This window comes from Colletotrichum spaethianum (assembly GCF_022836535.1).
Source record: "Colletotrichum spaethianum MAFF 239500 DNA, contig20, whole genome shotgun sequence".
NCBI classification, from domain to species: Eukaryota; Fungi; Ascomycota; class Sordariomycetes; order Glomerellales; family Glomerellaceae; genus Colletotrichum; species Colletotrichum spaethianum.
Genome location: NW_026054790.1, coordinates 867,756 through 895,677, shown reverse-complemented (window position 1 = coordinate 895,677; position 27,922 = coordinate 867,756). Strand labels below are relative to the sequence as shown.

General features: G+C 49.7%; 8 protein-coding genes across 8 annotated transcripts; 2 read left to right on the top strand and 6 right to left on the bottom strand.

The window, feature by feature from the left end:
* Positions 1 to 529: 529 nt before the first annotated feature.
* On the bottom strand, positions 530 to 1,744 carry ColSpa_07944 (uncharacterized protein; the record flags this gene model as incomplete). Its single annotated transcript, XM_049274156.1, has 1 exon — positions 530 to 1,744. The coding sequence occupies one exon, from the start codon at positions 1,742 to 1,744 to the stop codon at positions 530 to 532; it is 1,215 nt and encodes a 404-aa protein (XP_049130113.1).
* A 1,240-nt stretch (positions 1,745 to 2,984) lies between these two features.
* Positions 2,985 to 3,579, top strand: ColSpa_07943 (uncharacterized protein; the record flags this gene model as incomplete). Its single annotated transcript, XM_049274155.1, has 2 exons — positions 2,985 to 3,170; positions 3,265 to 3,579. 2 exons carry the CDS (start codon positions 2,985 to 2,987, stop codon positions 3,577 to 3,579), a joined length of 501 nt encoding a protein of 166 aa, XP_049130112.1.
* Positions 3,580 to 3,833: 254 nt separating this feature from the next.
* ColSpa_07942 (tRNA pseudouridine synthase 4) lies at positions 3,834 to 5,831 on the bottom strand (the record flags this gene model as incomplete). The annotated part of the gene is made up of 3 exons (XM_049274154.1): positions 3,834 to 4,008; positions 4,067 to 5,518; positions 5,605 to 5,831. 3 exons carry the CDS (start codon positions 5,829 to 5,831, stop codon positions 3,834 to 3,836), a joined length of 1,854 nt encoding a protein of 617 aa, XP_049130111.1.
* Positions 5,832 to 8,040: 2,209 nt separating this feature from the next.
* On the bottom strand, positions 8,041 to 9,834 carry ColSpa_07941 (putative feruloyl esterase B; the record flags this gene model as incomplete). Its single annotated transcript, XM_049274153.1, has 3 exons — positions 8,041 to 8,421; positions 8,486 to 9,265; positions 9,367 to 9,834. The coding sequence occupies 3 exons, from the start codon at positions 9,832 to 9,834 to the stop codon at positions 8,041 to 8,043; spliced, it is 1,629 nt and encodes a 542-aa protein (XP_049130110.1).
* Positions 9,835 to 10,600: 766 nt separating this feature from the next.
* On the bottom strand, positions 10,601 to 11,083 carry ColSpa_07940 (zinc-type alcohol dehydrogenase-like protein; the record flags this gene model as incomplete). The annotated part of the gene is made up of 1 exon (XM_049274152.1): positions 10,601 to 11,083. One exon carries the CDS (start codon positions 11,081 to 11,083, stop codon positions 10,601 to 10,603), a length of 483 nt encoding a protein of 160 aa, XP_049130109.1.
* A 7,218-nt stretch (positions 11,084 to 18,301) lies between these two features.
* ColSpa_07939 (hydroxyacid oxidase 1) lies at positions 18,302 to 19,568 on the top strand (the record flags this gene model as incomplete). The annotated part of the gene is made up of 3 exons (XM_049274151.1): positions 18,302 to 18,615; positions 18,677 to 19,478; positions 19,536 to 19,568. 3 exons carry the CDS (start codon positions 18,302 to 18,304, stop codon positions 19,566 to 19,568), a joined length of 1,149 nt encoding a protein of 382 aa, XP_049130108.1.
* A 1,350-nt stretch (positions 19,569 to 20,918) lies between these two features.
* Positions 20,919 to 22,300, bottom strand: ColSpa_07938 (putative methyltransferase tdiE; the record flags this gene model as incomplete). Its single annotated transcript, XM_049274150.1, has 4 exons — positions 20,919 to 21,471; positions 21,852 to 21,986; positions 22,038 to 22,081; positions 22,142 to 22,300. The coding sequence occupies 4 exons, from the start codon at positions 22,298 to 22,300 to the stop codon at positions 20,919 to 20,921; spliced, it is 891 nt and encodes a 296-aa protein (XP_049130107.1).
* A 2,875-nt stretch (positions 22,301 to 25,175) lies between these two features.
* Positions 25,176 to 26,189, bottom strand: ColSpa_07937 (uncharacterized protein; the record flags this gene model as incomplete). Its single annotated transcript, XM_049274149.1, has 1 exon — positions 25,176 to 26,189. One exon carries the CDS (start codon positions 26,187 to 26,189, stop codon positions 25,176 to 25,178), a length of 1,014 nt encoding a protein of 337 aa, XP_049130106.1.
* Between the last annotated feature and the right edge of the window lie 1,733 nt (positions 26,190 to 27,922).

Below are 27,922 nucleotides of genomic sequence, written 5' to 3'. Positions count from 1 at the left end.
TGGTCTCGAAAGCGGAGGCACGCCCGATAAGGCATTTCTCGCATTCTTCGTCTTCATGGTCTCGGGTTCGACACACGCTTTTACGAACTTTCTATCGCGGGATACGGCACCAGTTGAGGACACCTTCGGAGATATGTGGTTCTTGTTCCTCAATTTCATCGCGGGTCTTTTGGAGATTCACGTGGAGCGGTTGCTCAGTTCCCAAGCAGGAGCCCAGTTTCGGGAAAACGACCAGCGCATAAACATGAGCACCATCAAGAAAAGAAAACAAGTTTCGCGGTTAGCAAGGGTCTTAGGAATGGTCTGGGTCTTTTTGTTTTTCTACTGTACGGTGCCGCCGTTTCAGTATCCATACATTGAAACTGATCTCAGGCGGCGATTCCTCCCTTTCAAATTAAAGGTACAGCTCCAAAGACCACAGACTCCGTCTCTTGTATAGATATCCAAAAGACTTTTCAGAGTTGAGATAAAACTGCCGTAAACAACCAAAACTTACCCACAACAAGTTTGACAGGCATAAGCATCCACCTTAATCAATGTATCCTAGTTTGCGCAGAGCCACCAGTTCGAGCTCCGCATTATCGGCGACGGTGAAAGGCCCAGCAACTTCCACATCCGGTTTTCTGGTATATCCCGTTTCAAAATCCTGGTATCTATCCGTCTTCTCTCGTTCATGCCAAAGCTTTTGTACCAAGTTGCCAACGTTGAGTCTGTTGCTGTCTTTTCTAGAAATGTCAGTGACAACCATGGCGCGAATCAGCTTCGACCAGATGGGACGAGCGCCAGGGTGTGTCTCCGAGAGAACACGTCCCGCAATCTGTCTGTAGAGACTATACCAAGTCCAGGACTGGTTTTGCAGACCTAGACATGTGTCCTTATGGCCAACCTCAAAGGCAAATGGGAAGAAACCAGCCATTTCCCAGTCGATGATAGCCACCAGTTCGTAAACTGCTTTGCCTACACTGTTAATGGCTCGTCGAACGAGAATATTTCGTGGTTCTAGATCGTTGTGACACAACACCAGCATGTGCGCTAGCAAGTCGAGATCTGTTTGGGCAAAACCGAAGGCTACTTCTTGTGGAGGGTGCAATTGAATCGCCAAAGCCCCATCTGGCTTTTCATTGATGTTGTATCTGGCATTCCCAGGGCTCATTGTAGCCATTAAGAACGACGCAACGTCATGGAAGTAACCGTATGCTGGTCCACCAACCAGAACAGGGCGCTCAACATCGGTCGCCTCGAATGGCGTACCCTGCAAAAGTTTCTTGGCTTCGTCGTTGATGTTGGCCAAGTAAACGTCCTGCAACTGGAACAAAGCGGAAAAGGTCTGTACTACCAAGGATTGTTGCGACGACTTATCCATGTCATCCCACACCGATTCCAGCGTGCAAGAGTCCACATAGAACTGTGAAAGCATGTACGAGAGCATGGTACCTGTCTCAGTCTGAGTGTGGCCAGAGCCCCAAACCTTGGGGACCAGATGAGGGAGTTGTATATGAGCTAGTCTCTGTAGTGCAGCTGTCACGAAAAGGGGGTTGTCATCTTGACGCTTCTCAATGCGTATGAGGAGGTCTGTTGGAAGGCCGCGGGGAGACTGCTCTTCTTCGAAATAAGCTACAAAGGTGCATGTATCGAAGTTGTTGGAGATAATACGATATTTGCAAACTGTGATATCGTTGAGCTCAGAGATCCCGGAAAGAACCGTGATATCGGGGACAAGACAGTTTTGATAAAAGTCAGACATCTTGGTCCAAATGCTGGTGGGCCTAGTTTGGGTGGAGATTGAAGGATTGAATTTCGGGATTGACAGTGAGATTTGTTGAGGGATTGTCAGTAACTGTTGTTCTTGGAGATTGGGATTGAATACAAATGCCAAATTCGATGGACGGAAGTTCGTAATAAAAATATACCAATATGTTGCCAAAAATTATTCAGGAGAGTTTCGTGGAAAACGAGAATATTCGAGTCTTTCCTCTAAGAACAAATCACAAAAAGACCCATTGTCTGATCTGCTTTTCTTTCGAGATCCGTGAATAATCTTGGTTGGATTCAGAACTTGCATAATATCATAGATGAGTAGCAGAGAGAACAAAGCCGCGTGATTCAAAGATTCACCTCCACCGCTTTGATAGGAATTTGTTGTCCTGTGTGGATTGAAGACAGTGTCCACATATTGTACGCTGGTGCCTTTTCTTTGATATTTGAGCACTAGACTTTTTATACAGTCCCTTTCATGTGAGATGTATAATGCAGGCTCAGCGAAGAAAGGTTATTGCCATGGTCTTGCACAACGAGTTGTTTAGCAACATCTGGGAAGTCCACCAAATTAGCGACTAATTAAGATGGAAAGATTTCCTCCTCAACCGGATCAGCAATTCATCAGTATCATAACCGAATCATCAGTCCAATTCAGTAGCTCTGTATCTCGTATACCTCAAATTCGCAAATATGGCTCCATCGACGACCACTGCTCCCGTCAACACCAACAAATGTGGCAAGTGTGGCTTGAACTACACCGGCGCCACAAAGATTTGTAATTTCAACAAGTAAGTTCATATTGGGCTTACATGTGCCATGTCATATCATCTTTGGTGCTCTAAGCAGGAGATGTGTCGGACGAAGTTCGATGAGGTACAACCCTGTGCGGCTAGAATAGTCGGGGTAGTAGATAGAGACAATTGATTTCGATAAAAGAATGATTCCAGATTCAACAAACTTGAACCGTAACAATCATGTAAACGTGTTACCCACTCCAAAGTTATGGAGTTGTCGAAAATGTTAAACTTGGGTCTCGAGATTCGGGCCCTATCAAACCGGGACCTTGGCCACGGTGAGGCCCCAGCGGCCCGAGCTCACCGAAAGCCCCACCTGAACCCCCACCAAACAACTTCCTCACCTCTCACCTCCAACCCACTTCACCTCATTCCAACACTCACCACTCACCGTGCATCTCATTCGCCTCAGTGCCGCCACAAGTCGCCAGGATGGATACGTCACGAGACTCATCAAATTTGCTCGACACGCACAACCGCCTCATTGCAGATGTTCTCTCGCGGTTCCGCATGCTGACGATGCTCGCCACGATCCAGGCCGAGGGCGAGCGCAAGAACGCCGAGCCGCAGACCGTTGCCGTGACGGGCATGTCGATGCAGATGGAGTTTGAAGGACTGGTATGTAACTCTCTACAACTGCCTCACGCGATGAGAGCCCTATTCCGGCTCCGATCCCCCCTTCGGATGAGCCTGCGCTGACTTGGAAGTGTAGCACACCTCGATCAAGGACCTTCTTGCCCTGAGCCGCCGCCTGAAGGAGCTCTGGCTCTTCGGCAAGCTGGGGCGCGGCGAAGGCGATGCACGCATCCAGGCCGACAAGCTCCAAGCCGACGTCGTGCGCTGCGCGGAGCTTCTCAACACCATCCAGGAGACTCGGTACGCTGGTCTGGCGAGCGCGGCGGGCGGCAAATGGGCGCCAATGGGAAGGCCGGACGCCGCTCCTGTCGAGGGCGCTGCTGTGGCTGCTCCTCCGCCGGCTAACCCCGTGGCGCCGAATGGCAGTGGCAATGGAACAGGTGCCGTGTAGGAAGATGCATGAAGTGGGGATAAGGGACAAGGGACTGGGAGGTCCTCAAGACTAGAGAGTGCATTTACTGGCGTTGGGATGAACTGGAGACTGTGTGGTCTAATGAGGCTTCACGCTGATACCCGTATGCAGAGGACGGAAAAGAACTATTTATGCTTTTGATTCTATTGCATTGTATCCGCCACCGATCCAGAGGCGATTGGCTGGGTCTATACGCCGTGCTGTATGCTCAGCTCCCACCATTCCAGAGGCATTTAGCCGTCGCCGTTCTCAGGGTCCTCGTCCTCGTCACCAATTTCAGCCTCCAGCGTCTTCGCTCCCTTCTCGCCCTTGGCCGTGCGAATCGCACCAGCGTCAATGCCGCCGGCCGTCAGCCACAAGAAGTAGTCGGACTTGAAGTTGTCTACCTGCTGGAAGAAGATGTGGAAACTGTCGAGGGGTCAGTCGATATGTCATGATCGAACAGAATGTTGTCATCATAACTCACGTATTCTCCTGCTCCTCCACTTCAAAGATGCGCTGGTAGATCTGCTTGTCCTTGAACGCCTGCAGCTTGTCGTCGTACTTGGAAAAGTCAATCGTCTCCTTGCCGAAGTTGTCCTTGGCCCTGCGGTTGTACGCGTCGAAGACGGGCCGCTCCAGCAGCAGGCCCAGGCCAGGCGCCTTAGGAATGGCGATTCTCGTCGGACCGTAGCTCTGCTTGATACGCTCGAGCGGGGTCGCGCAGCGGACCACAAGGGAAGCCATGCCGACCATCTTGCGAATCTGGTGCATCATGAAGCTCTGGCCGTGGACCTTGAGGGACACCCACTCGGTGTCGCGGATCTGGATCGGCTCCGTGTTGACCTTAAAGGACTTGATGTGGCGCTTGGCCGAGGGGTCCTTGAAGTTCTTCTGGACGGTGTAGTTGTGGAAGTTGATGGTGCCGCAGTACTCGTTCAGCGCGGCCTGGAGCTGGTTCAGGCGCTCGGGGGTGACGCGGTACCGTCTCTTGGCGGCAATGTAGGCCGCCTTGATGTCGCGTAGGGCAAAGTCGAGGGGCGTTAGGTCGCGGTTCCGGGGCTTCACGCTACCCTCGGGGACCTCAGCAGATGCCTTGGCCTCCGTGGTGGACTCTGTTGTCTCGGTATTGGGCGCAACGACGGGCTCAGCTGGCTTCTCCTCGGTCTTGGCCGCGGGTGCAGCCTTGGGCTCCTCCACCTCGCCACCGGCCGCATCCTCATCAGCGTGTATCCTCTCCATCACCTTGGCCCTGGTCTCTGGGTCAAGCTTCTCGAGAATGGGCTTGATGTCTTTCTCGTCAACCTCCCTCCAGTAGCCCTCGACGTCTGCAAGCTTCTTCTGGAACTCCTCGTAGTATCCCTTCTCCTTTGCTACTTCAACCAGCTGCTTCCACAGCCAGCTGTCGGGGTGAGGGGGCAAGAGGCAGTAGGTCGGCAAAAGGTATTCGTACCATCTCGAGTCGCAGGTCTGGTAACAGCTGAAGGAGTTGTTTGTGCGCTGGATACCCCAGACGCGGATTTGGTCGGGCAGATTGGCGTTGATTTTCTCAACAATGTCCTCGTCCTCGATGATGAGCTTCAAGCTGATGACGTTGCCGGCCGCGTGGACGCCCTTGTCGGTTCTCGCGCATCGCACCAAGCTCGACTTCTTGTGGTCATCGGCGTTGGCCTTTGAAATGGCGCCAGCGGCGACAAAGGCCTTGAAGAGGTCTCCCTCGATCGTCTTCTCCTCGTTGTTGATCTGCATTCCCTTGTATCCAGTGCCGGAGTATCCCACCATGACGGCAACCTTTCGCTTGGGTCGGCGGCCCTCGGCAGCAATCTCTTCGGCGCTGAAGGGACTGGGGACAGCCTCGGGGTTGCCGTCCTTGTCTACCTTCCTACGCTTGAACTCTTGGTACTCGGCATTGCGTCCGCGCTTGTCAGTGGCCTCGCGGCTGTTACCTGGTTAGAAATTGTTGGCGCGCGTGCGGACTAAGGTGGGATCAAAACAGCCAATTGGTATCGGACGGATGTATCTTACCTCCATGCTGAGCGTCCGACGTCGTGCTTGCGCTTGGGGCCGCGAGATCTGCCATTGCGCTTCTCTTCGCGTCCGCCCTCCTGTCCACCCACCGCAGCAGAATTGGGCTGGGTCGAGCTCTCGGTGCGGGACTCTGATGGAGCAGACGGTTTGTCGCCGGTTGGAAGATCAGCGCGCTGCCTCGCGGCAGCACCGTCGGTCGGTTGAGGAGGAGTATCGGTCGCCATATTCGGGTTGATATGGCGGACGTTCTCATGGTCCGTACAGTGCAGGTGGAGTGTTCACGTCCGCCTGTCGCAGAAGGCTTTGTCAAGAAATTTTCCTGCAAGCTGCAAGGCTGCGGGACGCGGCGCGGAGGTGCGGGGCCCCCTTCGGCTGAACACCGGTTGGCAGAGTCTCCGTGGGCATAGCAGTCGCTGCCAGAAGCCTGCAAGGATCACTCACTCGACTTTGTCTCTACTCATCCTTGTCGCTCATCTACGTGTCTCGGGTTTTCTTAATTTTATCCCACTAGGAGTTGGTGTGATGTAGTATCTGGACATCCCAATCCTCCCTGTAGAGCTGTAGCAGCGGCTTCACTTCTACTTGCAAGCCACCTGGGGCAAACATTGAGGTTTCCATGCATTGCTGACACTGGCGGCGTTAGATGTTCAGTTCAACGCCAATTACACTGCCTTGTCTCTCAGCAGTGGGTGTGTGCACGAGTCACAAGCGGAACAGCGGCTAGCTGTAGCGAACATGGTATCGGATAGAGATGGATGCGATTGGCTCCCCCACTGAAGCCCGCCGACTAATACGGCAATACGACGACTACTAGATTCCGTGTCAACGTTCCGGTCTCTTTCATCATCCTACAACTTGCCGTACCCAAACATAGTCTCTACTCTCTTCCCCCGATTCCGCCCATTCTACGAACGAATCCGATATTGGTGGCTTTTTCTCGTCCATTCTTGCCGGGAGTACGTCAGTGCTATCACTCAAGGCCACCCGAGCTTACAGCGCTCCACTCGATTCGGAATCGATCCTGTTCCACAATGCCAAAGCATCGAAAGTCTCGCCTTGGTTGCAAAGAGTGCAAAGACCGCAAAGTCAAATGTGACGAGTCGCGGCCCATCTGCATCAGATGCAAGGGCGCTGGGAGAGCCTGCTCATATCGAGAGCTTGTCAGCAGCTTACCGACGCCCACATCACAAACGGCGTCACAGCCACCTTCGACACCGGTTCCGAGTCTGCATCCTGATAGTACCCAAGAAACCCGATCGCGTCTAGGTTCGCATCCCGCTACGCCAGCCTCAAGTCCTGACGATATCATCACCTCCTCCATCGACCCACGTCAACTGCGCGAGTCTTTCGTATCGGAGCGCTTCAGCTTGTTCCACTTCGAATTGTTGCTGCACTTCAGAGGCACATTAACGGATGTAATGCTCGGTCAACAGCCCGAGATTGAAAAGATCATGCGTCTGACATACGCTGAAGCCTTGACAGCTCCTTATCTGATGGACCAGGTGCTGGCTTTCGCCGCTGCTCACAAAAGTGCGGTCGCTCGGGAAGAAGAAGCGAAAACATTGTATCAAACCGAAGCAACCCGACTTCAGACTAGGGCCATTAGCACGTTGGATTTCGGGGACATGCAGGTTACTGAAGAAAACATCATGGCTCTCTTCTGTTTCTCCCTCCTGATCGGCCAGCAAACACTCTTCGACGCTTTCTCTTCCGCTACATCCATCCCAACAGTCCTTGACAAGCTCGTTCAGTGCTTGACTTTGCACCACGGCATCAAATCTATTGTTGCGGATTCTATGAGCAAGTTCCTGTGGTTGTTGCAGAAATATATTCCTCATGATCCTGTTTACTCGGCTGTCGATGTTACACAGTTTCCCCACGGCAGCGAGTGTGACATTTTGCTTCGTCGTCTTGTGGAAAGCGATATAAACGAGCAGAACAAATCTGTTTATGTCGAAGTTGTCAAGATACTGCAGTATCTTTTTGGTTCTGTGCGATCGGACAGCAAACGCAACTATGTTGTGATCCAGGAGTGGCCAGTCCGAATATCTCAAGACTATATTGCACTTTTGAAACAACGTAGGCCAGAAGCGCTGGTTCTTTTGTCTTACTACGCTGTGCTTCTTCACTGGGCGAAAGACTATTGGGCAGTAGGTAGCTCTGGAAGCTTTCTGATTGAAGCCGTTTCGCGTCACCTTGGCTCTTATTGGGCGGACTGGCTTGAATGGCCAAACAAAGAGGTGAACTCAGACGCGATTCGAGGCACGTAGAAGCGAAGTTTTGGTTGAGAAACCAATGGGTTACTGCATAATCTTTGTACGTATCACTGCTAGTAATTTACTCACCATAGATACACATAAATGCAGTAAATAGGCCCATAAGAAGTGAAGAACGAGAAAATGAGCATCCCAAAGTGAAACTTTACTTGTTCCATCACAACTCGTTCCAAGGCTGCGCAGGCCTCTTGGTGTAGCTCGAAATTAGATTGTCACCAGAGCAGTGCCAGCACTCATTTTTGGATGCATCACCGCACTCTTGGCCGAAGATCGAGGTCTGCGGGTACGGGCACAGAATCCGGTGATGTATCATGTTACTCACAGTAACCTCGATCGGCGTGTTCTCGGGTGCAGTGCCATTCTCGACCCAGTCGCGCAGTTGTCGGAAGAGTCCAGTCGGTGACTCACTCACGCCACCAAAGCAATGCCCTAGCCCCGGTATCTCGAAGTATCGGTAGAAGTCGTGGACCTCGGGTATGATGTCTGTTACGGCATTATAGTAGTCCTCGGTGCCGCCCGGGGGGATGACATTGTCAGCCTGGGAATAGACATATTAGCTTTTGCTCGAGAGCTGAAACGCCAAATTTAACACAGAAATTTACCAGTCCGTGAAATGTGACCATCTTCCCTCCGGCGGCCTTGAAAGCTCTCAGGTCTGCGTCATTGGTCTCAAGCAACGATGCATATTGTTGAGTGCCTGAGTAGGCGAGCCCGTCAAACTCCTCACGGGTGAGACTCGTCATATCGAGAGACGCATTTTTGGCAACAAACAGTTTAAACCATAAGGTGCCGAGGTTGGATGGCATTCCGGTACAGCCCTTCTCAGTACAGGCCGTCGCGACAATACCGGGTTGACCGAAAGACTTCGGCAGGTTTCCGGTGAGGTCGGATCCAGGTAGAATTCCATGGTAGTCCTTTTTGCCGTCTGCGGTGATCCTACCATGCCATGTGGCGTTGAGCACATTGGCGGCGGCCTTGGTGATGGTCTTTTGGGTACCGTTCAGCTGGGCGCAGGCAGTTGTTTCACCGACGACAGAGAAGGGGTCGAAGGCGTCGAAGCATTTCCCAACGTCGGAGATGATGCCGTCGATGACACCGTCGAGCTTATCGCAAGCAGACACAGCTGCCAGAGTGATGGCGTCTAGCTCGCACATGTACGGCCACTGGCCGAGCTCATTCATAATCTGCTGCGGCCATTGTACGAACGTGACAAGCTTATTCCAGTTGATTGCCGGGGCGCCGGCAGCAATACCGTCAAATGCGGTTGGGTAACGCTGGGCGACCATGAGACCTTGACGTCCGCCCTGGGAACAACCGTTCCAGTAGGAGTACTTTTGGGCTCGTCCATAGAAGCTTTTTATCAAAGACTTTCCGATAAGAGCCTGACAGCAAGAGAATCAGTATCAAGGGCACAGGATGTCAGATCGCAACCATTTTACACTTCAGGGCCTTGAAAGAGCAAAGTGGTGGTTGTATGACATACCTGGTCGTTCAGAGAAATTGATCCCAAGTTTTGCAAATTGTAGAGGTTGACATTGCCACGGCTAACCTGGGCCCAAGAACTGGGTTCCGTTGCCGAGCCAAGGCCCGCATCAGTCGTGATGGTTGCAAATCCATCGGCGAGGGCACCCAGCATAGCATTGTAGCTCAGAAAGAAGCGGCCAGCGACCCAACCCCCTCCGCCAACGGCCATGAAACGCTCATTCCATTCCATCGGCAACCAAGCCTCTGTTACAACGTTTTCATTCTGGCCCGTATGTGTGTACGTAACAGTCACGTTACAGAAAGTAGCGTTCTGGAGCTGAACGGATGGAGAAGTGTAGCGGAATGCTGCAGGGACTGTTGCGCTGTAGTTGGTAATCAGGTTTGCTTCCAAGGACTGGATTTCCGTTCCATAAACGGATGGGCTAAAGGCGCTGGGTACGCAGTTTTGCGCAAGGGAGAGAGCCATTTCTGAATGAGTATCCACCACTTAAGTAGGAAGAGAAGAAGAGTTTGCGATCTGAACAGCCTGAAACAATAAATAGTAGCTGATTCATGCCTGTTATTTCCTCAAGTGCAGTGAAGAGACCCTTATATAGGGAAAGCGATAGATGCAGAGCGGCGGACTTCACTCTTCGAAGACTCCGGTTGCTATGAGTGTTGGAAAGAGAGTGCCCCGCAATCCGCAGTAAGCCCATTGACCATGAATCTGATCTTGGTGAGGCGGTTCTAGTAAACGAGAATCCTCGGACACAGTGTTGTGTGATTGGCCGCGACAAACCATACGGGTCTTAATCATTCATCGGACCCTGACTAGGGAAATCGATTATTGGAGGTCCGGCTGGGCTGCTTTAACGACAGATTAGGTGGAGCTTTGGTAGCTTGCAACAGGTTATTTGTGTAAACATGGCCCAGTCATTGAAAAGCGTCCTTGTAGGGGTAATTGATATACACTTATGGCCACGTGAAATTGACAAAGGGCGACATTGATCGCATTGAAAATGCACACGTCACATCGTTACCTGCTAACACTTAGGCCCAATTGTTTCGCATACGTCGTCGAAGTTGTCCAATCAACGTTCCACTCACATTGACTACTTTCATGGCCCAACCAGTAACGTAAGCAGTACAAGGAAATTTGAATTTCTAATATTCTTGCAGCTTCGGTGGCATGCACAACAATCTTTCCCTTGGCATGGCCTTCTCTTAGCTTGCTGTAAGCGGCGGGCACCCCCTCAAAAGCAAATGTTGCGTCCCCTCCACCATCCAGTCTCCAATGTGCCGAAAATATCGGTGGTGTTCTTCATCTGAACGAAGTGATATTGCTGCCCGCTCCGGATGCTGGGGTAAAGGTGCATGCCAATCATTGCGAACGTCCCAGAAAGGGAGAGAGATTCTCCAACACCCACCATGACAAAAGTGCCGCCAGGCTTCAGGATGATGCTGCTGATCTCATACAGTTCTGAGCTGATCCCTATGTTGTCGATCACAAGATCAAAGAGCTTGCCTTTGCTCTTCAACTCGGCCATGGCATCCTGAGCTCTGTAATCGATTACCTCGTCAGCGCCGAGCTGGCGGCAAAGATCGATGTTCTTGGTGGACCATATGGCAGTAACCTCAACTCCCAGAGCTTTGGCGAATTGTGTTGCCCAGATACTGGTGCCAACACTCCCTCCATTGACGAAAACCTTGCCTTCAGCCCTTAGTGTATCTTTCATAAGTGGTACGCTGTTGTAGCAGCTGTATCGACAGCCGCAGCATGGTCCCGTTCAATGCCCTCTGGCAGGGGTGTGAAGTGTGCCCCTGAGATAATGTATTCGGCCAAGGCCCCTCTCTGAATAGGCCGGAACACGAATAGACCTTTGTTAAATTTCGAATGTCCAAAATGCAGTACTCAATCCATGATTCTGTTTGGTGGAACAACAGTGACCAATGACCAAAATTACAAACATCAACCCACGGTCAAAGAGGACTTGGTGAAGCCTTTTCTCAACAACCGCCACCATCGCCGCCTCCACCTCGTCCGTCACCTCCACAGCCACCACCTCCACAGCCACCACCACCATCACCACTACTACTAGCACCACTGCCTTCGAATGATACGTATGCACCGTCGAATACATAGTACGTCCCCTTTGTGTATGACCTTCTTTCTCTAACTGGATTTACACCACCGAGAATATACTTTGCTTTCGCCCGTGCTGGATGACCTGGTGGGACTACCTCGGCATCAGGAATATAGCCTTCCACAATATCCTCATCCATGGCAAGCTTGTCCGTACACTCCTCATCATACCTCTTTTCCCACTCAAGTCTTGTTTCTGAGAGTATTCTCCTAGCCGCAGTGGCAGAAGTTGTTGGCTCGTAGTCGATAAGTCTTTTTGCAACGGTAAAACTCCAGATCCAGTAGCTGGCGGGGTACAACCGGTATGTGTGCCAAAGCAAGTCAATGACCATATTCGGAGGGACAAATGCGCGATTCCTGGATAGCGTGGTGCCTGAGCTCTCGCGGTAGATGGTGTCCATATTGTGTTCCAAAGGACGGGAAGTTTACTTCCCGTCAGCAGGTCGCCCGGGTAACTTGATGAATCGTCCGTAATCTCCGATCGATTCCTCCATCGTGCTGTCAAAGTTCTTTTGCATATCTCGCGCTTGGATCGTAGCTTTCCAGAATCCAATCTGGCGGTCTAGTGCGTCCCTAAGATCCCGAAGATTCGGCCACATGGTCAGCTCGCACCTTTCTCCAAGCCTGCTATGCATAGCAGCTTTCAAACACGTCTCCCACTTCCTTCTCGTCCTTATTTCTGTCCACTCAGACAAGGTCTACTCGTCCTTTCTAAACGTTGTGCAAAATTTCCCGTCGGCATTGTACATGACGATGGTTGGGTCTTCTTCGATTTGGCTGCTCGGAATTTTGGAAGAGCAGGCTGACCATATGCGCGATTTTCGTTTGATCTCCCATGGAGTGGATCGCCGAAGTTGAAAGAGAAGCTGCAGGCCAACTTTATGTCTGTTAAAATATTCCCATTTCTTCTGGGCCTTTCTGTCCGACCATTTCCCTGATTTGAAAAGATACAACAGACGTGTGAGTGGAAATTGGTTATGGTTGAAGCCGTAACATTTATGCCTATTGTCCCACAAATGACGGTGGAATTTCATAGGCGAGAGAAGATGACAATACCAGATAATTGCAACATCCCTAAGTTCAAATCAGACTTGCATTTTCGAGATCCCATTTCAGGTAAACACTGATCATTGCGGCGGAAAATCATTCGGTGACACTCCGCTGAAGTCGAGAAAACGAATATACCACATATAGCGCCACTCCGAGTGTGCTAGAGCCTCATCATGAACGTTGCCATTCTCGTCTTGTTTGAGGTAAGGAAGAAGTTTCAAGAAGATCTCAATGATCTCAATGTGCCTCTGCCTGCTTGCTAACGCGCACTGTTCTGTGGAACCCTGATAGCGTGGTATCTTACAGCGGCAGCAACGCGAAGCAATATGATGGGCTTGTCTTTTGGCCATGGATCTTCGAACACGGTGATGAGAGCAGTCATGATGCACTGAGTGGTTAACTTCTGATATGGACCTGTGAATCTTAATGCCTGCTTGGAGTACATCGTTCAGAATTTGACGAAGAACGTCTGTCTTTAAAGCTAAGATACATAACCCCTGCAGGGAGACAGCGGCGCAGATTCCGCCCCAATTGATGCTGTGTGCGCCTAATTGCTACACCCGCTAAGCCTGAAATCGATTATCTGCCTCGACACACTTGCACTGAATCAAACTTACGGTAAGATGATTGGGCTAGCGCCCAAGACACTGGTATGCGCGCTGCTCCGATTAGGCCAGTTCAATTCATGCGCATATCGATTAACCTGCGCTGAATGCCCCCAAGGCAGATTCAATCGCCTTGTTTTCGTTCTGCATCAGGTCTCGTTTCCCACGTCGTCTCACTTAAGGCTCAGTGCGCCTTGACGACAATGCAAGTCAAATCAGCTTGGCTGTAACCACCTCGGTTTAGTTCTTCGTCGTTCCGATGTCATCATATCAGTCACATAGCCTTCCCTTTCCTCCCACATTGGACTGCCTCTTTGGGGGTTAAAACGAGTAATCCCAGAAAGTGGCAATATCTACTCTCGTTTCACAAGCATCCAGTTATTCTTCGGATCATCATCTACGTCACCATCCTCTCTAGTACTTTGACTGTCATTACTTTCACAATTGCTCTCACCTCCATCACTGTCAACTCTGCCAGTGATGCTGTCATCATCGCCCTTTTCCAAAGCGAATGTCACACTGCCTTTAATTGCCTTGATAACCACTCAAAGATTTTCTTTTAGTTCCTCTGAAGGGTTGGCCCATGTGTCTTCGTGTTGTCGAACCAACTATCGACGCTCAGAACTCGCGTGTGGGGTTAGTAGGTACCGGTAGATAGGATATAGCCATGATCAATCGCAGAAGGTAGATCTTGTTTGTTATTACTCGGGCTGATTCGGGAGGGCTGAACCCTACAAAGCAAACCTTCCCTTCACTTCGTCGATGGAAACACCATCCAAACCATGGTCTTCGATGATCATTTAAATGGGGAGGTCTTTCTAACACTGGGCGATTGACTCCTGACTCCCTGGAGACCCTGGTGTGAATCTATCGATGAAGATTGTCGTCGCTTGAGCGATTAAGATAAACGCCCCAAGGAGAGAACCTCTTTGGACCGAGCATCTATAAATGGCCTCTAGCTTTTCTGAGGGGAAGAAAAGGGTTTGATGGCAGATGAGTCCTGATGTGCAACGTTGAAGGAATTGTGGCTAAAATGATGACATGATTTAAGTCGTCCTTTCTCATCGAAATGAGCAGACTCGATATTCGTGTACTTACTCTGCTCTTCCTGATACTCTCGAACAATGATTATAGATTTCACATCTAGCCGACAGCGCACCAACTAGCCAGCAAAGCTATTAAATGTTCCTCTACCGCGGACACCACGTTGGACCATTGGGCGAATAAGGGTTCTACGAAGCCCAACTGACAATGTAGACGGTGTCTAATCTAGGGACTGAAACTAAAAACAAAAGGAAGTCTGTGTTTCGTAATAGAACAAAACAAGATGAACGAGATTTGGCGCCGAGAATGACCATTGCGTGAATGTCATCATGGTCTATTGCCGGTGCAGTTGTTCTATGCCGCAGTTGATTGTATGAGATACAATAGTCACCGAACGCCGTGCCCCTGGCTGACCAAAAAAACTCAAAATAAGTGGGAGGAACAGTGAAAAAAAAGAAAGGAAAAGAAGAGAAGAGAAAAAAACAGTTGCATCGTCTCGAACGCAGATGTTGAATTGGCTGCCACGTACTGTAAGGGTTGCCAAGATACGCTTGATGCAACGGAGCAGTCGAGTAGTAGGTGATGCTTCAAGTTTATAAAATCGATGTTCAGAGTGCATGAGGAGCGATACTGTTATCTAAGAATAGGGCAAAAGTTGTCTGGCAGGAATCAAGCCGTAACGCTGCTGCAATCTAGTATTCCTAGGGGTTCATTTCGCCAAGCTGTAGGAGTCGCGGGGTTGCTGGAACCTGGCGGAGGCCGCTTGCAGAGTGGCATCGGTACAGCAAGGAATAAAGATTTAGTTACGGATACCCTCAAATCACAGGGCCGATTTAACCTTCTGGATTGTGCTCAATGCAGCGTCACTCCGCTAATCCGAGCCTTGAAGAAACCCCCACGGAGATGTCCCAGCTTAGGGAAGTGACATTGAAGCAAGTAGGCGGTTGGGTTACCTTGGCTAGATTGCAGATCAATATCTAGCTCCCCTTGCAGGTTTCATTGGTGTGGGCACCAGATCCCACTTTGCTCACATGCGCAGTCTGCCCCTTGATGATGCTGTGCAAGGCTCTGAGCAGGCATCGTATCCAGACCGTCACACAACCAGTAATCAAGAGATGGAATTGGCTTCATCTGCGGCGCTTGTCCGCTGACGTCTTATGATCAGCCGTTTGCACTCAACGGAGTCGGGTGTGTTTCGGCTGGGGAGGAGTCGGTCCGATCGTGCTGTAGGAAGCTGGGCCTTTCGGTAAGAGGTCCTGCGATCCACTAGCAGCCCCCCAGCTCATGTCCGATAATATTTCGCTATCCACCGATCCGGTGAGCACCGATGACATCGGGATGGATCAAGATTGAATTCGGAAGGTCGGTGAACGCCCGAGATTCCTCGGCTCCTAACACCTTATCTTCGGACTTCTCAGGGGAATAAGGCTCTAGCCGCTGCAACCTGCATACAGCCTCAGACCAACAATTGGTCGTTGAGCTCGGTTCTGACCCAGATACCATGCAATGACGGTATTAGTCGCGGGAAGTAATGCCTTCCCGTGCGGGTGGCACAGGCCTGCAAGTCTAGATGAGGCTTCCAGCTTTCACCCACGGTCTTTCGAAAATGAGATAGAAACGATCATTCCGATGCACTCCCAGCGTCCAGAAACATGCTCTAAATGATCATCTCGTTTGTAGTGAGTGCATGATGCAAGTACTATACATATGGCATGGAGCGACAGCCGACTTCCAATACCACGTGCACAAAGCGTTCGATAGAACCCGACGGAGTGCTGTTGACTCATGCCAAATTGATGCAAACTAGTCCTTTTTGGTTGGCACTTGTGCCGAGTGCCTCGGGTGATGAGAACCATGAGAGGATAAGGGCAGAAAGTGCGATTGAAGTGAACGCTCTATCAATAATTGCCTGACGTTGAGTTTCTTCGCTACCGAGACATGAAGACCATAAAGGGGGGTCACTTCGGATGAACCGTACCTAACCTTACTGGAAGTGTCTGCAGGTTCTTGCAGCCAGCCTGCCTGTACGGCGTAAATGTAGTCCGGCCAGGCTCCACCGCAATTCAGCCCAGATCCAGGAGAGCCAAGTTAGAGTTGGTCAGTACCGGTACGTCCCTCCACCCCACAGTCGAGGATGTTCTCTACCCGGAGATCATATCCGTTAGAGACTCGTTGTCCAGTCTCCTTGGCTTTGCCTGTCGGTTGCCTCACCGTAGCGTTGCATGGTCGGCTCTCACGTGTTGCATGAGTTATTGGCATTACTTAGCGACTCACGTGGCAGGTCAATTTTTGGAAGAAATATCTTCGTTAAAGTTCTAGTTTCGCGGCTCCGCCACTAGTTGCGACGTGTCCCGAAGTTGGTCGCGGGAGCAAAATGTATCCGGGAGGTCATCAACTCCCGGAAGTGGGCCGTGATGATTAAGGCCGGTGAAAAGCCCGCGGATTGACTGAAAACACTGAAATGGGACCCCATGTATGAAAATCGGAAATTTTCGCGATGGAAAAGGAGCGGCGGGTACCATTTTCTAATGTTCACAAGCAGTTCGCCTCTCGCCTTCTTTTGACCTCGGAGCAGACACAAGTGAAGAAAGCAATGCATGAGGGCAGTCGAAGAAACTCTCGCTTCGGAAATACGTCATGTGCAAAATTGGTAGGTAGCATTGGAGTGTGATCGAAAATGTGACCTACCTGTTGGGACCTGCAAGCGAGGTCTATCCTTGTTTTCCAAGAAGAAAGTGAATGGAAACTTTTACAAGACACCGGATGATTCAAGCATAGCACACCGTCAAATGCAAACAACAGACGAACGAACCAGAAGATCAGTGAGGAAAGTAATGCCAACGATTCTGAGAGCCTTCGCTGCAGCCATTGGCTCAGACCTCGCAAAGTAAGTGCGTAACATGGTAGCAACAACAGGAATGATAAATCTAGGATACAGCTCACAAGTTCCTATCGTCTGCGACTGCCTGATCCTGAACAGTGTCGGAAGTCGGCCGAACCACTCAGGTCCCAGAAGTCTCTTGTTCGGCGAGAGCTGTTTGGTCGCGACATTGGACTCTCCTAGTGGTACCGGGCTGCTGCATTCCAGACCTTTGGGACTCGCTTCCGAGAGTTGCGCCCAACAATGTCACCACCCGCGCGCTTGTCCGAGCCCCACTACGCTGGCTGGGCCCCGATGTGCTAGTACTATCCACTCTACGTACGACTACTTGGCTCATTACTTGGCTCAATTATTATTCAGCCGCGGCGGCGCCTTATTAAGCTGGCGAATTCACCTCCGAGGCGAGTCAGTTACCCGTTCCACCCTAGGATGCCATCAAATGCCAGGGAAAATAAGAGAATGACACAGGGGCAGAGGCACAGGACGAAAAAACGTGAAACTAGCTCCATCCTCGACGGCTTCCATCAAATTGATACATTGGACCGTTAACGGCACACGCCGGTCCACCCTACAAGATCTGATAACGGTCTTCGCCCCGAATAAGGGAGGCGTTGCTGCACCATTAAGCTTGGCAGCGGGTCGACAATGTCTATCTGAGTTTGAGCCATCGCTGCCATCCCTCCGTTGCCCTCTTTTGAGAGGCCAGTTTAGCTTCCGGATTTGGGGTTGGATTGACCCGCATTACCAAAATTCTTGGGACAACCGAGTGCCCCCTGACTTGAATTGGACGAATAAATCGAAATGCCACCCGCCAAGACCGACTTTCCCCGGCTGCAGCCACTTTCGAACTTTGACGTCTTCATGCAGAGAGTCCTTCCATTGCCATCTCAACATTGAACGGGGCTGCCATACCATTTTACGGAAGTTTCCTGGTACTCAATGATACCCATGGCGCACGTCATGGAGCTCACTTGGATATTAGGGAGGCTGCAACCTCTTGGCACGCTTGTCGAACCGAATGCGGATATGAGCAAGGAGGCTTGGAGTGATGCAATAGGTCAGCAAGGTACAGGTGAAGAAAACTTGGTGAGGGTCGACGATTAGTTAGTTATTTGGAGAAGAGAAAATTTAGACTTATAGGGCGCCGCTCCCCCAGGCGATCAGTCTATCTCGTTCATCGCACATACGCTCATTGTCTTCACTCACTACTATTCACTCCTTACTTGACAACATGCGTGCTGCTATCATTTCTGCCCTCGCGGCTGGTGCTGCTGCCACTCGCCCCTTCATCAACGAGCCCGACACTGGCATTGAACTTGCCCTTGGTGACCTCGCCGTCGGTGCTCTGCCTGACCTCAAGCAGATGGTTGGCCTTCCTGACTTTGAGTACGCCGCGCGCAACTACCTCCCTGCCCGCAACTACACCTACTACCGCAACGGTGCTGCTGGTGAATGGTCTTACCGCAACAACCTAGAGGTCTTCGGCCGCTACCGCCTTCGTCCCCGTACCATGGTTGACATCACGAACATCGAGTCTACCCTGCCGTAAGTCCAGGCCATTGTTTAGGTGAACTCCAGTTCAGGTTCAAGATGCTGACTTACATAGTACTACTATCCTCGGACACAACTTTTCTGCCCCTATCTTCATCAGCCCTGCTGCCCGTGCTGATTACGCTCACGTCGATGCTGAGCTCAACCTTATGAAAGCCGCTGCTGCCGAGAACATTCTTTACATGCCGGCTCTCTACGCTGCCAAGACTATTGAGCAGATCGCCGAGGTTAAGGCCGAGGGTCAGGTCGCCTTCCAGCAGGTGTACCTTACCTCCAATGACACCGCCACCCAGATCCTCTTCGACCGCATCAAGGCCTCTGGCGCCAACGGCATTGTCTACACTGTTGACTCCGCCGCCGATGGCAACCGTCACCGTGCTGCCCGCTTCGGTGTCACCTCCGCTGATTCTGACTACTCCCTTATCACGTGGGATGAGTACCGCAAGCTCTCCAGCATGACTGACCTCCCCATCATCATCAAGGGAATCATGACCGTTGAGGACGCCGAGGCTGCCATTGAGAATAAGGTCCCTGCTATTGTCCTCTCCAACCACGGCGGTCGCCAGCTCGACGGTTCCCCCTCTTCTCTCGAGGTTGCCCTTGAGATCTATGAGAAGGACCCCGAGATCTTCAAGAAGATCGAGGTCTACGCCGACGGTGGTGTCCGCTACGGCGCTGATGTCCTCAAGCTCCTTGCCCTTGGTGTTAAGGCTGTCGGTCTTGGTCGCCCCATCATGTTTTCCAACATTTTCGGCCAGGAAGGTGTTCAGAAGGCCATTCAGCTCCTCAAGCACGAGATCGCCATCGATGCCGGTAACCTCGGCGTCCCTGATCTGAAGAAGATTGATGCTAGCTACGTAAGTAAAACTCTGTACTAGTTGTTGAGTTATGCAGATCATTAACAACATATATAGGTCAAGTGGACCCCTAACAACTGGTACTCTTAAATGTTTCGCCAGTGGCCCCAGCGTATCGAGGCCCTTGTTCCGGATGCGCGCGTTATAGGAAAATACGACATGGCTGTACACACTATTTCTTTTTGAGGTGCACATAGTGTTTGACTGCAAATCGATACCCCTCAAACAAATCTTTAATTGCATCATAGACAGACAGCACTGTCGCCTTCCAAGATACCGCGGACTATGTGGTGCTGCGGCATGAAATTCTTTAAAACTTGTGAACGTATGTGTACTTATGATTACCAGTGTTTCAGCCTTGGAAGTCGTGGACACCATTTACAGCTTGAAGCTGAGCCATGTGCTTTCACAAGCAGGGAGATACTCGGTGCATCTCGGACTGGAAACTAGGAACAGCAGTCCAGTAGTACAGAAGAAAACTTTGACAACAAATCTGATTCACACTTCCACCTTGGAAACCTCAACTCGAAGGACTTGATTGACTCTAACCATGCACATCACCATTTTGTTCGTCCGGGTCTGCGCTAAGTGCGGTAGGGCACCAGCTGTCATTAGATTGTTATTGTCGACAGCAAGAAGGCATCACGAAAACAGTAAGATGCTACGAGAAAGACCGAAAAGAGTCTTAGTCTACACACAAACACACACATAGACACATATGTAGATAAAAAAGATTCTAAGATACTTCATAAGAGAACAAGAATCAATATAGGAACCCTTACCCCACTGTTACCATGCCTAATATTGATTCGTAAATATGGTTAGACTTGGGCAAGACCTCGAGTAGCACTTCCAGCTTCGGAACTCGGAATTTGATAGCCGAGGGAAAGACGGAGAAATTCATGAAGTTGTTGAGACTAATGTCGAGAAGGGCATTGATAACTTGCCTGCCTGCCAGAAGATCTCGGTCTTAAGCATCCGCAAGCAATAACGTTTTTATTTCATCTAAAGCAATAGAAGCCATTTCCCAAAAGTTGATGGTAAATTTCGAGTTTACGGAATTCTGGTTGGAGCTTTCTTTTGGCTAATACCCCGAAGCTATGAAGTTTTGTAGTCAAGTAACTAGATGGAGAAGTATAAGGGCTGAGAAAAGAGTCGAGCACGGCTCGGTAGGTTTCATAGTTCCTTCTATCCAGGCGATCTTTGCAAAATCATCTGAATCCATCAGATAACCCGAAACAAGTCATCGCTCATCATCAAGAATCATGATGAGACTGTTGACTAACAACAGCATGCTCTCGTCGTCTTGCAATAACACAATCATGCTGTAGCAGGGGCACTTCCATGATCTTCCTCTGTTTCCACTGGTTTGCGACCGTAAACCACATGCCTGTCCGCCAAGTTAGTCTCCATGCAACTATTGATTCACAACTGCTTTACTTACAGGTAGTAAAGAGGTGTGTTCTTGGGATTGCGCAGCGCAGCTCTCAGCTCGGCTAGCGTGACTTGAACTTCCTCGTACGTGAAGCCCAGTATCTCTTTGAGCAGAAATAAACCGAATCCCTCGATCGATTGCTCGAGAAAGTCCAAAGTACAAATTCCAAGTCTCTTCATCTCTGGTTTAGCAGGCCAAGGTCCAATAGGAATAGGCCATTTTCGCTCAACTACATCAACGTAGCCAGCGTTGACCATGGCCTTCGCAAGCTTACGGTCAACCGCGTTGCCATGCGGCTTTCCCAACTTGGTCGAAGAAACCAGCATGTGCTGGTGCCACCTTTTAAAGATGTGATCTTCGTCTAGTTCTCCAAGAGTCTGCGAGCGAACCTCAATGTCAAACTCTAGGATCTCGAACCATCCTCCTGGCTTCGTGTAGGTAAAGCATTGCTCAAACAGTCCTGGCAAATCCGCAATGCAACCTTCGAGGTTTCGGGCATGGATGAAGTCGAAATTTTCGTTAAACGTCCATTCCTTCTCGAAGTCATCAATTTGAAATCTGCAGTTCGGAGGTACCCATGCAGGCTGAATAGGGGAAATGTCAACGCCGATTACATTTGCCGATGGGAATGTATCAGCGAAATCGCTTGAGAACCATCGCTTAGCTGTTGTACAATTGTAGAATGTTTCTCTTGACTCACATGGCCCAGATTCCAGTACCGGTGCCGATGTCCAATACGTTCTGAACACGTTGTCAGCAAACTAGCAGGCCAGTCTGGGGCATTGAAGGCTTGCTTACTTGTGGACTATCGCCAATCGGAGCTAAGAACAATTTGTTGTCAAGGAAGTCTGTAAGCCAGTAATGACTATATTATCGTATTTCCCGTGAGAAAATGGTCCGCCGTAGTATAATCGTGAAAATTGAAACTTGAAACCCACTTGAAGTCCAGAGCATCATTTTGCTGTTCATCGTTGGGCCCCCAATACTCCGTCTTCTGGGTGAAACTCCGCCCGTGAATTTCGCGATACTCCCGGACACTGTCGGTGACTGATGCTGTAGAGGATGTGAAGACACTGGAACAGATTTTAGCCAGTAATACCACGGTCAATAGCTCACACTCTAACCTTTGAGTGTCGGTAGAAGCATCAGAGTCATCGACTGCGGGATCCTGGGAGAATGAAAGGTTAGTACGGATGACAATGCGCTACCAGAAAAAGGTACGACGCACGACAGGCACTGGAGCGACTTCTAATTCTGGTGTCTCTGCCGGAACGGAAGCAGCCGCTGGCTGTGCCGTGCTGGGGATATGAGCGACGGCCGACTCCGCCGCGTCTGCCGGGGTATTCGCCGTTGACTGAACTGTGTTATGACCGGGATTGCTCGACATCTTCGGAAAGAATTGAACCGCTGAATTCTCGAAGGGAATCAAAGAATTGGAAAGTGAGGAGAGATTTTCTCGGTTGGAGGGGGAGAAACCCCTCCTTTGTACTGGGATGTTTGTGTTGTTTGGTCTCCGAGATGCAAGACCTGCATCCTGCAGACCAGGATCGAGTCGTTCAGGGGTGACAGCAAATCCGACTCCCCGAGCCAATGAAATACCTCGTTTTCTCCCACCGGAGGTAGGCTATGGCCATTTACGGCAGGACGAAGTTGAATATCCACCGGAGACAGACAATTGGAACAGGCTGCATCTGCAGGTTTTAAATAATCGTTGGCAGGAATACTCAGCAGCATGTATCGCCCACAACACCCTTCAAAGTGACGAGCAGTTACAATTAACCATCACAATCTATTTTGGTCTCCTTTTATGAACATCACTGCTCATTGTAATGTACAGAACGCTTTTACATATTGGTACGGGTTTTCACACAGCAGCCTACGGTCGAGGCTACTTCAAGCATAGCAGAATGAAAGCCCCTCGTTTACTATTCCAGCCCGGCTTACTAGATTTCCCACAGAAACTGTACCCGCCTAAGGCGCATTCGACTGCTGCGCGTTGTCTATCTCCCTAAAAGAGTTGAGGAATCATTTTAAAGCTTATTGTGCCCTGATTTGGGGCTTTCATCTTTCGTGTTGTCTTTGAGAAGTTTGAGGGCATGCACAGGTTACGGGGTATCCTGGTCAGCATTCGTCACTCTTGAGTTAATAGATCGTCAAGTGCAAAGCCAATACTTAAGACAACGAGGAAATTACAAGTGGTAGACAAAAATTCAACTCCTTTACTTCAAGCCCACTACTAGGCTTCAAATGATCGTGAACGTGTGTGTTCGTTAAGTCCAGAAACAGCCTTCGAGGTTACGGTCGTCTGCGAGACAAGGAACACATCTGGCCAAGTCCATTCCTTTTCAAAATAGTAGTGAGATGAGTGCAGATTGTGAAAATTGACATAGAGTAATTGAACATCTTGATCGAGGACTAAGGATAGGTTCACCCTTTGAGTGTGATGAGCTCTGCCCTAGCAATTGACGTTAGCAAGAAGAGAGGCTCCTGCCGCCTGTTCGGTGGCTGCTTCACCAGGGCATATAATGTTGCAAACGACTGCACAATACTAACAATGAAACTTTGTTTCCGCGCGAATACAATGAGTGAGTATTGAGAAGTATGAAGCCACCCAAAAATCCTGTAGAGAAAGTTGGAAATGCCTCCAAGCTATATCAGGAAGGTCCCAATCGTCTGTGCCTCTGCCCAGAGACAATCGACTAGAATTTCGTTTCGACAAGTGGGCTCGAAAATGAGTTGGCCAGGCGCCGATGCTTGATTGCGGCAACATCAAAACGCAGACCAAGGAACGACTTGGTGTGCATTAGCTCTATCGAATATCCAATTGCGCATCTGGGTGTTTACGACCAAGCCGGGTTGTCTGAACAATTGTATGTATTGTCAAATGAAGCTTTTGGGGCACGCTCTTTCAAGGAAAGCACATGGCTGGCGCGAGATTCATTTTTGGACTATGAATCTAGCTAAAGCCACGCAGGACAACAATGAGAAGACCTGAAAAGTTTGTTTGCATGCATTGAAGGAATGTAACCTTTCTTTCCGGGGCTTGTCCAGCGATTTAACCGCATTCCTTACATAACATTGTCATCAAGGAAATCTGAACATCACAGCCGCCGTTTATGACCAACTAGACATATAATCGCTGGATCTTAAAACAGTATTCGACATTTACCCTTAATTACCAGATAGTTCTCTCAAGACCTTTGAGCACTGCCTTGAAGATTAATCAAGCGACCAGCGCTGTGATTGAAAATTTGTGCTAAGTTACATTGAAGCAATAGATCATTTGCATTGAATGTTGCTTCTTCTTTCCGAGTGAATACAGACACTTGGTATGGTTTTATACAGAAGAATGTACTAAACACAGGGCTCATTACATGCGCGATGTACCAGATGGTCTTCATCGACAATATCCCCCAGTTTCGAGTACAGAATCCATCAAAACAAAGCTGTTTCATCCAAAGAACAACAACGAATTTTAATCTTAGTGCTTCTAAGTCACTTGACTATCAATATAGTTGCCTGAGGTCTGGTAAGTGCCCTTTTCAACCTTGTAGCCCGGGCAGTATCCTGGGGTTTGACGTTGACTGGAGTATTTCGACAGGGTATTCCATTCCTAGGCGACACAGTCCAACATGTCCAACACCATTTTATTTCTTCAAGCCAAGAAGATCATAGACTCAGTCATCGCATTCATCATCAATGAAAACGTATCATACTACTGATCTCATCGAACGCTCCGTGACTCCGCAATCCTGCCGTATAAGTGGTTTCAACTAGGAAAATTTATGTCTCAATTGCGGCGCGGCTGCAGCAGGCTTTGTACGCGCCTAAGGCTGTGATTCTTCCCTAAGCTTGCATAGGCTGTATGCGTCTAAGACTGAGACAAAATACCACGATGTGCATCATGTGATGTTTGTGGAGAATCATGCTGTTAGTTTTCAGTTGTGTGGCTGCCTTACGGGCATGGAGCCTAAGACTTTTTAGGGACATGCCCACGCCAAGTAGCGAAGCAGACGACTTGATTGGTTTGTTATTTGACGAGTTATTCCATGTTTCCTGTAGTATAAAGACATCAAGGTTGGAAAGCTCCTAAACAGCAATGTGAGTGGCAACGCAATTGATAATAATGGTATTTAGCCCAAATTTGGTGATAGAGAAGATGCAGAACGTCCATCGACGCAAGTGGCCTAGTGCTTAATATAAGTAATGGTCAGAGTATGTGGCCAGAGTATTATCAAATAGTAAGGGGGGGAAGTGGTTAACTATTGCAACAATACACCGTCACCGGAGCCTAGTTCGACAAACTTATACTCCGGAATTTTGCATCGCATCCTTATTTCCTCTGCATCAACTGCTTCCCTCAAAGTGTACTGTGTCCGTAAAAGCATAGGAGCTATAAAGCCGGTGCCCTTCTTCGGCTCATCATGTGTCGCAACCCAATAGCGTGCGTTAGTTACGCCAACGGCTTGAATTCCATTCATGGCCCCAAGATTCAGTTGCTTGGTCATCCAAATACGAACGTCGTGGAGGCCGTGCAGCATTGCCAATGTAGAGAAACCAGACTCTCGAACACATGCTAAATCGGATGCCTGGATGCCATGAGGAGAGTACAGTATCGTTTCCGGATTCCCGAGATCGAACGCGACCATGATTGCGGAGTGGAAATACATAGCGTTCCCACTCGTGACGACGCGTCCGATGCCAACCCAAGAAGGCAACCCCGCGATGCTCAGGTCAGTTGTCCAGTCCTTGGTCGCCGATGAAAAGTACGGAATAGTGGTCACGGTGTTGAAGTGCTTCCATGACCGGATCAGTCGGGCAGCCTTGTCGGGAGCAAAAACCGGAGTTGAAGGGGGAAGCTCTTTAAGAGTTGGCTGGTGGCAGTGATCGGTGAACTCGTGTGACATGGCGACCAAATCAACGTACGAGCTGTTTGTTACCTTTGACCCTTCCGCACCCTCCTCAAGGCCCGCCAGTATCGAGTTGAGCTGATCCATTGTATTCACGCTAGGCTCAACGACGTGCCATTGCGTCGAAAACCATGACGCGACGTCGGTTTGTGGACCCTGCAGCCATGGATCGAGAAGGATATTGAATCGTCTCCGACCAGAGGGCGGAGTGATGGAAGGCGGGTACGGCAATTGAATGAGCCACGTCGTGTCTGCGTTAAGGTGGATGAGAACGGGTCGGTCGGTCCTAAGCGCTTCAAGCCATGTGCTCCGGTCGCTGACTTTGATTGTTTGAGGATTTCTTGGTGAAGTGTGGTCGATGGTCATGTTGAAAAGTTGATATTTTGTGGCGGCACTAACAGAAACCAAATGATCAAAACAAACGGTGATGTCGAATTCCTGAACGATTGTTGAGTGATCGAGGTTGGACTTGGACCAAAAGTCTAAAGTCTGTGACGTAGTTTGCACGGCATGGAGCCCTTCCGTCACATCCCGGTCCTAGCTACCATCGCATCGCTATTGTCTGTAGCTAGCGCTGAATTCGATGTCACGTCCCACTTCTCGTGCGAACAGTGAGGATCCAAGGAGTCTAGACTAGAACCACAGTTTCCGTAAGTCGCTTTGGAAGCCACCTGCAAAATTTTGGTCGAACTCATTCATAATGCCAGCCGGTAAATCAAGTGCTCCAACCCGACGGTATGCACGCAACCTTGGCTGACAAGTCACGTTCTCCGTAGGCTCAACCAGAAGAAAAAACCAAAAAACTCTGTTGCCTTGCGCTATACGAGAGCTGAATTTTGCCGGTCCTATCAGAAGCGCAGAGACCTTTCGTCTAGGTGTTGAGATGGTGCGTAACGCCTCGCAGTCCTCGGCTTCATGGTCTGCCCTGCAGCGGCATTTGACGCCTGGATCAAAATTGGTCGGTCGTGCAAAGCCCTTGGAGCGAAGTGAAACATAGAATCTCTTGTCCGTTATCCATTTAATTTGATACTTGAGGAAATTGCCGTTTTTTAACCGTAGTGAGAAACCTAGTACGAATGATCAATTTGACCGATTTTGCATTTTTCGAATCATTTATCATTTCGATTCGTGCACAAAGCTCTCGGAGATTGTATACAAATGTTGAATCAGGGGCAAAGCTATTTCGAGGCCACCTGAACGCCAGCCAAGGTCCATAATGGAAGATCTATGTCCAGTAGAGGTGACGGTGTCGGGTCCGGAGTCCACGAGACCAGCTGTTCGACAAGACACTCTTCTCTTAACTCAAGTAAAGTTTGCAGGCCAGAAACCGCAGTATACCTTTCTGCAACCCCGGAGAACGCAAAGTGTCTGTATTTCGGATCACCCAGTTTGATCTCACCAATGACCAGACAAGTCGTGCCTAATTCTCGTGATATTTTTCCGGCCCGATCTTGCTTGATTTCTGGACGGATAGAAAGCTAGTCAGATTCTGATTAGTAAACGACTGCCATCCCCCTAGTATTTCTATGTCGCCTTCTCTGTACATCAACAATAATGTTCTGGTGTCGTCGAGGCCTAGGTCGAGGTTATTTTGCCCCCCCAGACAGTAAATCAATGCGACGTATTTGGGGTCCCGGCCTTCTGTGTTTTCTAGTCTTACAAACCCCTTTTCTTAACATTGAGAAGTCTCTTTGACGAAGGCTTGTGTCTGAAGTTTGGACAAGCACCATGTGTGGTGACATATTCCTTCAAAGCGTGGTGTAGTTTTCCCACGTTCATTGGAGACAAGATATCTAGTGTTATAGATTGTCGAGAAGTAAGCCTGGTTCAAGTCGATAGGATACAAAATGCTGGCAGTTTTTGCGTACCTTGGAAGCTTAGGACCCGAGGACTGAAAATAAACGAAGACCCATGAGACGACTCATACTTGATATTGCAGCCTCCAAAGGTCTCTGGCAGTTTGGCCTCGTCATCTATCTCGACCCATGAGATGCTCAATTTGTGTTGTTGGGTTGGACTGTTGGTGTCGCTCGCGAAATACTACCGCCTTGATCCAGAGCCCTGATTGTTCCAATGTGTATGAAGCATCTGGTGTAGAA